General features: G+C 32.7%; 3 protein-coding genes across 3 annotated transcripts; 2 read left to right on the top strand and 1 right to left on the bottom strand.

Moving 5' to 3' along the window:
• The first annotated feature begins 125 nt into the window (after positions 1-125).
• Positions 126-3,490, top strand: LOC112047222 (single-strand selective monofunctional uracil DNA glycosylase). Its single transcript, XM_024084252.2, has 5 exons — positions 126-673; positions 1,038-1,157; positions 1,356-1,499; positions 1,727-1,882; positions 1,959-3,490. Exons 1-5 carry the CDS (start codon positions 413-415, stop codon positions 2,064-2,066), a joined length of 789 nt encoding a protein of 262 aa, XP_023940020.2. The 5' UTR covers positions 126-412; the 3' UTR covers positions 2,067-3,490.
• Positions 3,491-4,940: 1,450 nt separating this feature from the next.
• LOC112047190 (tRNA-specific adenosine deaminase 2) lies at positions 4,941-5,948 on the top strand. Its single transcript, XM_024084209.2, has one exon. The coding sequence runs from the start codon at positions 5,235-5,237 to the stop codon at positions 5,721-5,723; it is 489 nt and encodes a 162-aa protein (XP_023939977.2). The 5' UTR covers positions 4,941-5,234; the 3' UTR covers positions 5,724-5,948.
• A 512-nt stretch (positions 5,949-6,460) lies between these two features.
• LOC112047191 (uncharacterized) lies at positions 6,461-11,726 on the bottom strand. The gene has a single exon (XM_024084210.2). The coding sequence runs from the start codon at positions 11,475-11,477 to the stop codon at positions 10,467-10,469; it is 1,011 nt and encodes a 336-aa protein (XP_023939978.1). The 5' UTR covers positions 11,478-11,726; the 3' UTR covers positions 6,461-10,466.
• Between the last annotated feature and the right edge of the window lie 707 nt (positions 11,727-12,433).

Here is a 12,433-nt window from a genome sequence, read left to right as displayed (position 1 = left end):
CGAACCAGGCCTTAGCTTTCTTTGTCTACGGTGCGGCTAGGCTTGTTTGTAAACATACCAAGAAACAAAACAACAATAACATCTTTTAAGCCGTTTGTGACAATAACCTTAGACTTATTATACTCTTTGCAATAACTGACACCTGACAGTCCTGACACAACTAACAAACAAACAAAAGCAAAACAAATCAACAGAAATCAACACTGAACAAGTGAACGCACCAAAACAAAACACACTTTAATTAAATTAGTTAATTTTATTGGTCACAGTATAGTTCAAAACAAAGAGTAAAGTGTAAACTAAAAAATATTAAACTAAATAAGTTAAAACAATAAATACCTACGTGATGCACTAATGAATGCATGAGTCATTGCTATAGGCATTAGGCTGAAAAGCTGAAACTGAAAGAGCAATGGAATTTGAAGTAGTATCGTCGTTTTTTTCTTCTGAGAACCAATCCGATGATTTGAGTGATGAATTTCTTGAATTAGTAGACGAATTAAATGAGGCTCTAACATTATTCCAATTACCGACAGCTGTGAAGTGCGTGTACAATCCAACCATTTATGCGAGACATACATTTGAAATGTATGCTCGAAAATATTGTAACACAAAGAAAAAAATAATGTTTTTTGGCATGAACCCTGGACCCTGGGGTATGTCTCAGACCGGGGTTTGTATTTATCCAAATTTCAAAAATAAGCATGTCTGTAAGTTTGAGTAAAACTACCGGACGTCGCGTCATCTGCCTAAAATTAACTTTTTACAATTCCCGCGATAACCATATAGTTTTCCAGTATTCTATTCCATTAAAATCGGTTTTCCGTTCCAGAGAATAGCCCGGACAACAAATAGACAGGCAAAAATTTTGTTTTTGTAAATTTCTTTAAGCACTTGAGCAAACAATTTTGGAATCACAAACTGACGATTAATTTTTATTTACGTATTGATCACCTTTTGCCTTTACCCACCCACCCATGTAATCCAAACACTGGAATTCATAAAGATTTCTAAAACATTTGCTTACCCATTTCCAGGTACCGTTTGGTGAAATCAGTTCAGTAAGGGATTGGTTAGGTATTGAAGGTCCAGTTGGAAAGCCTCCTCATGAGATTAAAGAGCGACCTGTTGATGGTTTTAACTGCAAAAGGACAGAGGTAAATTCATTTACATACCACTTGATATTAATTCATATACCTACTGTTCATAAATTGAACCAACTGTTCCGACAATCTCACAAAATACTTATATTGAAATGAAAGTTAAGTGTGTATTGTTAATAAGCCAGCTTTGCTGTTCTTTTATTCAAATGTTTGTCAATTGGTAGATTTATATTGAAAAATAAATATTTATAGGTGAGCGGAAAACGATTTTGGGGATTGATAAAATCAGTTTGTCAAACACCAGACAAATTTTTTGCTACAAGTTTTGTTTATAATTACATTAACCAACAGTGGATGAAGAGTAATGGTTGCAATCTTACACCTGGAGATTTTAAGGTACCTATTTCTCCCCTTACAAGACATTTTATTATTTTAATTTTTTTATTTAGAAAAAAAAATTGTTGTGATATGTCAAGAATTAAGTTACTTATTGTTTTTTTTATATTTATTTTTTATAAAAAATTTTAATATAAATGCTCTTAAAAGTACATTCAATAGATGCAGAGTGAATTTTTAATCATAAGGAAGTGTTGAGTGTGTTTTAAAACCTACCGTTTTTACAGGTATCTGAAATGGAACCTTTATATAATATTTGTGACCCAATTTTTGTAAAATTATTAAAACTATATGAAGTGGAGATTGTGGTGGCTATTGGAAAATTCTGTGAAACCAGGGCTCAGAAAGCTATTAAGAAATATTTGCCTTCAAGTTCAATTAAGGTTTGTTCTACTTCTAATAATCAATTGAGTATTATGGTATTGTACAACTCTCAATAAATCCAATTTCTTTTTTCAGATATTGTATTTATCCCATCCAAGTCCTAGAAGTGTGAATAATAATAATTGGGAAGAAAAAGCATTGGCAGAATTAAATAAACATGATTTATTAAAATATTACACCTAAGTTATGATCTAAGAGCTTGTCATAGATCCAGGATGTAGCCATATGGCACATAGATTCGCTTTCTACAAACACTCTCCGAAAACTAAACAAATATATGGGAATGGTAGATCCACTTGATAACTGAAAATGTCATTCCAACACATTTTTTAATTTTCAAAGGGTTTATTATTCTTTACAAGTTAGCCCTTGACTACAATCTCGTCTAAAGGTAAGTGATGATGCTATCTAAGATGGCTAACTTGTAAATAGGAGGATGAAAATGTTATTAAATGAAAACTTTCAGTTTCTTTATGACAGAATGCTAAGTTGTAGAGTAACGCTATGTTGGTAGAGTAGTAACTAGCCACGGCCAAAGCCTCCCCCAAGCCAAAAGTTAACGATTGTAGAAAGAGCATCAACGTACCAAATGGCTACAAGCACCTTGGTCAAAATTCTATAGTTATTTTTAAATCTTGCCAAACTTCTAGTCCACTCTGAAAACAATATGTATGACTAATACGCGGCATACATAAATTTTTAGACATGGTAAAATACTAAAATATCAAACTTTAAGTATCTTTGTGTTATAATAGTCTTCCAACTCAACTTTAGTTGAGGTCTTCCAACTGCTAAAGCATACCTTGGTTTTAATTTTATGGGTTTTTGTGACATAGGAAGTATCATTGACATGTATAAATTGTCCATTATTCACGTGATGTTTTTTCAGAAGCTTTTAACCCTCCCATTTGGCGACTTAAGCCCCTTTTACTTTAAGTCCTCCAAAACCACATGTATTTTTGGAAACTCCAAATAATCTGGAAAATTAGCAAGACTTTCTTCAAGAGTATGGTGGTTAATTGTGTTGTGTGTAGCTGTTGGCAAAGTCAGAATCAAAATTAATTTATTTTCAATAGGCTCAGTTTACAAGCACTTTCTTGTTATGGTGATAAGTAAAGTCGAAAACTTAAATTACTAGGATACCAGACTGCTCTGTGTTTTGTCAAAGATCAAGTCTCGTGATTAATGGACAATCAATAAACTATCCCTTATTATTAAGTTTTACGTGTTGATTATCTTTAATTTTCTAATCATATATTCTATTATAAGTTTATCTATTAAGAGATTTGATATGTGATATTGATTAAGTATAATTTTGACGTTATTATGTTAAGAACAAGAATTTTGAATTTGATTGTGATACCTTTTTTTTACGGAAATAATTTATTTGTTTTTTAAATTTAAACTATACTCAGAGGCACAATTTCATTATTCGCCCCCTTTAATAAGACGCGAGTATATTAAAGTGGGCGGATAATTGTGCCTCTGAGTATATAAGAGTACTATTAGTATTTTGTATCCCTTAAAGAAAAGATGGGTGTTTATGATATTTACTCGCATTTATGCAAGCCATAATATTAGAAATATCAATAAACTGATTTTTGAAATTGGTTGTAATTCTCATTGTAATTTGTAATCAAGACAGACATGGTGAATCAGCATCCCATGAATTATCTTTATTTGAATTTGCATGAATTATCTTTATTTGAAAGTGGATTTGTTCACTATGGGATCCACTTCTTGGGAAAATTATGGTGATAATTATACTTTCATTTAATTAAGATCATCGTCCGATGGTATTTCAATTAGGCTTACTTTACAAGCACTTATGAAACTTTTTTTTTCCTTTACAAGTTAGCCCTTCATTACCTGATGGTAAGAGATGATGCAATCTAAGCCCTTTCGGTTTCTACATGACAGCGTACCGGAACGCTAAATCGCTTGGCGGTACGTCTGCCGGTAGGGTGATAACTAGCCACGGCCTAAGCCTCTCACCAGCCAGACCTAGACTAATTATGAAAACCTGAATCGCCCCAGTCGGGGATCGAACCCAGGTCCTCTGTCTTGTAAATCCACTGCGCTACGGAGGCTGCCAAAAATTCTTTTTATTTGAAAGTGGATTTGTCCAGTATGGGATCCACTTCTTGGGGAGATTTGGGTGACAATTATGCCTTCATTTGGATACCTACGATCATCGTCAGATCGTCACCAAAAATCATTTATTTAAATTAGGCATAGTATAAAAGCACCTTTGAAACGTCAAGGTAAGTCATGATTTAATGGAGGTAATTAAAGTCGAAAACCTATAATCAAAGTTAAAAGGGTTTTAAAGCGCCTCGGACCCATCAGAAGATCCCACAGCAAACTCAACCAAGGTTTATTTTTTAGGTTATGTTACTACTCGTAGGCACAGATAAAACCGCAAACGGCATCTTCTCAGTTCTCTTGCTCTCCGACCTGAGGCACTGGCGTTTGATAAATTATTGGTCTCAAAATTTCTTTATCCGCCCCAGGACTCAAACCCAAGCCTTTGTAAGTTAACGAGGCTGGACCTAAATAGGTATACCCATAGAATTCTAAGTACTTGTACCGACTCTTAAATCTAAGGATATACCAAAATAAACGTGCTATCACACTAATAATAGAAAGGAGAAAGTTTGTGTGCAAGTATGTTTGTTCCTCTTTTATGCTGCGGCTACTGAAGCGATTTGGCTGAAATTTGGAATGGAAATAGATTTTACTCTGGATTAACACATAGCCTACTTTTCATCCCGGAAAACATACATTTACATGGTTGGTTATATGAATATGAGGTTATATGATAAGTTAATAGATTATTATAATTTTTTTTTAATTCTATTTTTTGAATTTCGTATCCTTCCATGGTTCGACACCGTCTTGTTCCGTTCGCTACATCTGTATATTATTGATAAATCTGTGACAACACAAAACAAAGAGTATTCTAAAATTACTACGTTAAAGGCTAGATTTCAGAGCCTTAAAAAAATAATGTGTCAATGACTGACAGTTTGACGTTGACATTGACAGTCGGGAAATTTTGAATTTTTAAAATTAAACTTTGTAAACCTGTATTTTTATTTTTTATATTATTTTTATTCTACTCAAGTTATTTTATGAAAGTCTTTTAATTTTTATGGATCGAAAGAATTCTCAATCTCAATCTTGTAAACTGAGGTTCCAAAGTCCAAACTCCAAACGCGCTGCGTGAGACCTATCGTTAATGTTAATATGTAATCAAATGCATTTAGTTATGGAAAAAGATTAAACCAGATTAGACGCATAAAAATGCATTGTTTTCAATAAACCATTATCTGTCTTCAAATATACAAAATGGTAGAGTTCATGAAAAGAGCCTTGGAACTGGCATCCGAAGCTCTAGCAGCTCAGGAAGTACCAGTTGGTTGTGTTTTCACTATCAACGAGAACATCGTAGCAGAGTCTAGGAACAGTGTTAATATTACCCATAACCCAACCAGGCACGCTGAAATGAACTGTATAGACACTGTTTTAGATTACTGTAAAGAAAACAATATTGATTATGCAAATTATTTTAGAAACATTGATGTTTATGTCACTGTTGAACCTTGTATTATGTGTGCAGCTGCATTGAACATTTTGAAAGTAAATCAAGTTATCTATGGATGCCCAAATGACAGGTTTGGTGGTTACACAGTGTTAGATGTAAGGAAATTTTATGAACCTCATTATATGCTGTCTGGAAACTTGTGTGCTGATGAAGCAATGGCTCTGTTAAAACAGTTTTACAAAGGTGTTAACCCAAATGCCCCAGAATCTAAGGCGAAAAAAAAGCCATTATAAACTTAAGACCTAAAATAATCATCTAGCAAACTACTTGTGGTGTTTCTGGAATCTTAAAAGAAAAACTGAATTATTAGTAATTATATTTGTAAATTATAAATAATAAGCCCCAATAGTTCTAAGGATAAAGAGTTGACTGGAATCCAAAAGGTGTATTTAGTATAATATACAGAGATCAAATTGTAAGATTAATTGAATATATTCAATAAAGTCTAAATAAAACAATTATTGTTTCATTACAAAGTATCAAAATAATTTTAATCTTGTTTTTAACCCCCACAAAATCTTTCGTCACACTCTGAAACAGCTGGATCAATTTAACAAATTCTTTCGCCAATGGAAATCTACGTCAGCAGCAAATAATATTTTATCCCCATCAAACAATCAAACTAAAGAGGTTGGCTATTTTATAAATAACTATATTTTGATTGCTTACATAGCTTTGCAGTAATCCGAAAGGGTTGTGGATTTTTATCCTACTCCTAACAAGTTGGCCTGCTTCCGTCTTAGATTGCATCATCACTTGCCACTAGGTGAGATCGTAAGGGCTAACTTGTAAATAATAAAAAAAACATTCAGGTCTTACTGAAACTCACTAAATAAAAAAAAATGTATTTACTTAGATACCTACATCACGGTCCATAGATCCATATTGATAAGAAAACTGGGTCATGTATTGTAATAAAATGTATAAACATTTACTGCGTTTTATGGACTTCTTTGCATAGTAAAAAATCTTGTAAAAAGAATCAATATTCTACTTTATTTTTAAGATATACAAGAAAAGATAAACTTAATGTAAGTTGTAAAATATTTAAACATAAAATAGACTCACTCTAAAAACCTTTCAATGAATTATGGTATTCTATAAATAAAATATGGTAAGCAAAACTACACAACACAATTTAATATTCAAATGGATTGTAACTTCATCCTCGATTTTACTTTAAGCATGCTATAAAACTACCAAAATATCTTATACTAAACAATTACATGATAAAAAAACTGTTACATTTAATTTTATGCTTAAAAACTTTTAAAAACCTATCATTTAAATGCAAATAAACAAACCAGGTGCTGATTCTGGCATTTAAGAATCCAAGGTCATATAAAACTTGACTTGATAAAAAAAATATTTGAAAATGCACACATTATCTATACTAATATTAGAAAGCTGAAGAGTTTGCTTGTTTGTTTGGTTGAACGCGCTAATCTCAGGAACTACTGGTCCGATTTGAAAAATTCTTTCAGTGTTAGATAGCCCATTAGGAACAACATAGGAACTACGCGGATGAAACCGCGCGAAGTCAGCTAGTTAATGGTAAAAGGTAAACCTTGAAGCAGATGTTTATCAAAGTCGTGTATTAACTGCATCTTGTACCTACTACATTTATTCAAATACTTGTGTATACATACATATTTAATTAAATTGTGGCAAAACACATATGTGTACAATGTTTACAACACGTTGCTATGCTATTTTCAGATAACAGTTTCCTTATCATGCTGTATAATTATGTGTGGTTGTAGGACATTTAAAAATAAATCCAAATATATTTTACTTGTGCCTGTCTTACAACTTATACATAGAATTATGCGATTACACATTAAAATGTATGAATGCAATCTATTGCATTGTCTAAAATTCTAAAAAAACTGCTTAAAATTATCCCCGACTTATGGGTGTCACTGCCATAAAATGCATAGTTTAAGCACACACATATATACTCAGAGACAATTATCCGCCCACTTTAATAAGCGCAAGTATACTAAAATGGGCGGATAATTGTGCCTCTGAGTATATAAAAAATACTGGTCTATGATGGCTAGACATTCGTTATTTTATAAAAGTTGAAAGTTCGTCAGCCTAAGCTTGAATCATGGTAGCTTTGGGAGGTAGCCTATTTATAAAGACTATAATGAATCTTCCCTTCCTCACTCAGGATAAGTCTGTCTTGTAGCATGTGCTGAAAAACCCTCAGCCTTTATAAATAACAAGGGTCAGCCTGCAAATTCACGAACTTGACGTATGTTAGTTGACTTATACGAAATTGAGTTTCTATGCAACAAATGTCAATAGGTGCCTACTGACAACTCTTCATGTTTATCATACAGTAGGTAGATGTCATTTCTCAGCTGATGATAATTCATGAATAATTAAGAAATGAATGAGTTCAATGTTAATAATGGACAGTGAATAGGCCAAAAGGACCTCATGCTTCACTTACTTGTATATTTGTTTGTCTTATCATTGATAGATACTAAATACTTATCAGTTATCACATGTACATAAATGTCAATGATACAAGTAGATAAGGCATTTATTTGGTAAGAGTCCCAGGCCTGCACCTTAGTTTGTTTACAGATATGATGTTATTTACTCATCATTTTACATTTGAGCTTTTAGCAATGTGCTGTGAACTATGCATGTATTAGTGTTGACACTTACACTTAAACACTATTTTACAATACTAACATCTTAATGCCACTTTGACACAACATAACAAATATTATATTATTTCAATCAAACAAATAATATATTAGTCATAAATCTATATAAGCATATTCTATGTACCTATTTTCCTTGTCCTGTGTAAATATAAAAGTGAGATCCATTTTATGGATAGTGCGCATTACATTTATACTATTATTTTAAACTATACCATTCCATACTCTCATATCCCATTGTGAAATACAACAATTTTTAATAAATATTTCAAACTCTTATTTTCATTCTCTTACCCAATTAGATCACTTGAAATATTATGCAAAATTAGTACCTAATGACACATCGAGCATATTGCATTAATAGTTGCAATGTCTGAAATCTTCTTATTCCTTACTTATTCATTGCAAAACTTAATGCAAGTTTAATTTAATAAATTTTGCAATGTTTCATAAGAAACACTATTAATAGCAATTACTAGACAATTTTTATCTCCGTTCTCTAGTCATGTTACATACCTATTTTCTTTCAACAATTGCTAAAACTTTATTCCCATTACTTTGATTATTAAAACAAACAACTATATTGACCACTTTCGCACTAATGATTTATTTGATAAAAATTATTACTTGATGACTGGCTAAATGTATTGCAAAGCCATATTGAAACAAATAAATGAAATAAAATTAAAACAATGAAAAATGGAAAAAAATACTTCACAATATGATCTAGCGATAACAAACATCATTACCAAGCATTAATAACCAACATAAAAAAGGAGAATGTTCTCAATTCGTCGGTATCTTCTATTTGGATCGACAATATTAATTTCAAACATGACTAGATCGGATGGTCTGTCTGTCTGTGTCTATATCTCCAAACTCCAAAATTAACAAAGATACATATTATAAAAAATTTAAATTTATAGAGGCTTTGTTTTATATGAGCTTAGAAATAGGGATTTAATTTAAAAACAAACAAACTATACATAAAATGGGAGTTAGTTACAAAATAATGGTGATTTGGAATTCTTGGACCAATACTGATTAAGTTAAACTCATCAAGTCATCAAAGATTTGAAATTAAGTTTTAGTTTAAATCATTCTAATGAATTCAACATTTCAGTATTAATTCCATTCAAGCAACATTTGTCTTTTACTTTATGAAATGATATATTTATTGCCTAGTTAAATTTTTGAATTCACTTTGTACTGTCAGGCTTTAGATTCCCATAAAATATTAATAACCAAACATCCTGAAAGCAAAAAGCACAACCAATTTTATACTACTAACAAAACATCCACAAGGATATCACAGATGTTCCACTAAATCTAAGATGAGATCTCACAATTACATTCCCAAAACCACTCTATTGCCAAACTTTGATGTAACCAGTGTGATTTAAAAGTAGACTACTATTTATAACCTGTCAACATTATCTTGACACCTGGCTACCAAACACATACAAATACAGTAAAAACATCATTCAAACCAGGTGTCAAGTTAATCCGCACAAGCTGTACATGCCATCTACCCGAACTCTATGACATGAAACTTCCATGACATAAATGACTGTAATGTTTATTTACATGTTTGTCTGCAGTTATGTTCCCAAATCATCTCCCTGAATGTGTTATTTCATCCATTTTAACTGTAATATATATATTCAGCCAACAATTACAATGTTATCACAAGTTTTGCAATACAGTAGCAGTCTTACAATCTATGACATATAAGAGTACAGCAACAAACAGACTTACATACTATAATCATATATTAATGGTATGAACACTAATTGCTGCTTAAGACAAATAATGACAACATATCACATAAATTATTATTGATATGAATATTCCATAGCTTTCGGTAGCAAACATATTTTTAAGAAATAAACAAGCTAACTTCTAAAATTTCATAGATATAAAGTCTTCTTCTTCTTTCCTGGGCCTTTTCCGCACTTGGCCATTTGTGTTTGGCTGTTGTACGTAAGATATAAAGTCATGAAGTGTCTATAATTTTGTAAAACTCAACAACTATTTATTTCTAGTACACAAAATAAAGTGTGGGGCATACTTCCCTCTTTTCCTCTGCCAGTTAAATGTGACTACCAGATTTCTTTTTTAAAAAAATTTGCCCTATCTTTTTTAATACATATGACCAATATTCCCAGTCTCCTCCAACTAGTCAGGAAAGACTGTATTCGTAGTGGGTACAATACGCCAATGGGGTGGGGATTGAACCCAGAAAACATGCAACAAGATTGCTACTATGAAAACTATGGAATGATCATGTTATATTTATTCAGTTGGGCTATGAAACCCATTGACAACTGGTTGCTCATCATCTGGACTGTTAGCAGTGTGCTCCCCATTTTCATGAACATGATTCCCATTTGGAATGTCACCAGCACCATCTACCGCAGCAGGAGCGTGCTCGGGACTGGAGCAGCTAGAACTGCTGCAACTATCTGAGCTTGAAGAGCTATCACTCTCAGAGTCCTCACTCGAGCCTTGGTTATGCCTAAGGTGGCTATTTTCCAGTATCAACTTTTCATTTGCCAGTTTAAGCTCCCGAATTTGCTGCTCTTGTTCCATTAACCGTTGCACAGCATCATATAATGAAATCTCATCCATGGAACCTGAATTGATAGAAGCACCAGATGTGTCCCGGTCGGTCACCATGCTGTCGGCATCTGTGGCACACATATCCTTGTCAGTTGCATTTGTATCTTTTTCGTCTTCAGGTTCTTTGGGCTTGCTGCGTTCGTTTCTCTTTACAAGATTGTCATATTTGGCTTCAAGGAGTAGATACTCTTGAATGAGTTCATTCTTGGACATATTAGACAAACGTTCACACTGAGCATCTTCATATACACTAGAAAATTCCTTTGTCAAATATTCTTCTTCGTCTTCAGGAAGAGAATAAAAATAGTTTTCTTCTGAATCAACACTAAAACTTGAATCTCTGGTGCGAGCAGACGGAGTTCGGAAAAGATACAAGTTGTTTTCTGGCTCTGGTTTGTGGATTTCCATAAGAAACTGATTGTTGTTGAAAGGGGCCTGCGTTTTGGACAAGGCTAATTTCCGAAAACGATTATTTCGCTTGGTATTGACGACCTTCCTCCTATCCTGCCAGGGCACTTTGAGAAATGGCTTTGAGATTTTCCATTTGGTCTTCCCGCGCCTTCTTTTTTTCTTTACACTCACACTTCTGTCCAATTTATGTTTTGGCACATCCAATATAGATGGCGCTTCCACTAATATCAGCGAATCGCCATCTTTGATTTCGGCTAACTTATTTACATCCATATTTAGAAAACAAAAAGTACACAAAACTATAATTAAATCCTTATAAATGGAACACTCAGATCACAATGAAATAAAACCGCATTAACAGGAAAGTATCGTTGACGGCAATCTTGATTTCACAAATTGTATCTGAATTAAACACATACCATATTTCGCCATTTTTAATAATAGAATCATAGATAGATAGACCCAGTACACAGTCCACTAAATTCGTTTTACGACTGACTGAAAGTCTATGGACTGATGGAACTTTAAGGAATGGATGGATTGGAATTTGGAATGTGTACGGATTGTCTCTATTGGATTGGGATTGGATAATAGAATGAAAATGAACTGAAAAGCTATAGAGTACATAGATTTACGATTCGGTACAAGAGAGTAGGACTGAGATAAAATATCTATCGAAATATCGATATTATTATTTACAGATTTACAGAAATAAAAATTTACTTCTGTCCTTTTGTCCGAATTTCGAGAAGTCGCCGACATCCGTTTGTGCCCATTTGTCGTCTGTGGTCCTGGTCATAAATAATAAATGACAAACGCAGGGTTCCCAACTTAGGGGTTTTCCCCCCAGATTTAGGGGGCAAATAAGTAAAATGAGATTTTTAGCGGTCTGAAATTTTTAGGGGTATTTTCAGGGATTTTTGACTCTTTAATATTTTTAAATTTATGGTAATTTTAATATTTCTTTCTTGACCTAGCGACTTATAACGATATATAATACGTTATTCTACAACCACTCTGAGGCAACTGGCGGCAATTTTCATCGAATAAAAAAAATTGTTATTGTTTTTTTTATTCGATGTTTTTTATTCATTGTCAACATGTATGATTTCAAAAAATCTGAATCTTCAGATAAAGACGTAATATTTAGTATGTATAGACGTAATATAGACTTTTGAAACATATTACAGCAGATTATTTCTAAATTATTATGAATTAATATTTTTAGA

The sequence above is a fragment of the Bicyclus anynana genome, chromosome 21 (genome assembly GCF_947172395.1).
Source record: "Bicyclus anynana chromosome 21, ilBicAnyn1.1, whole genome shotgun sequence".
NCBI classification, from domain to species: Eukaryota; Metazoa; Arthropoda; class Insecta; order Lepidoptera; family Nymphalidae; genus Bicyclus; species Bicyclus anynana.
Note: the sequence above shows the minus strand (reverse complement) of the source record. Positions and strands in the feature narration are given on the sequence as shown.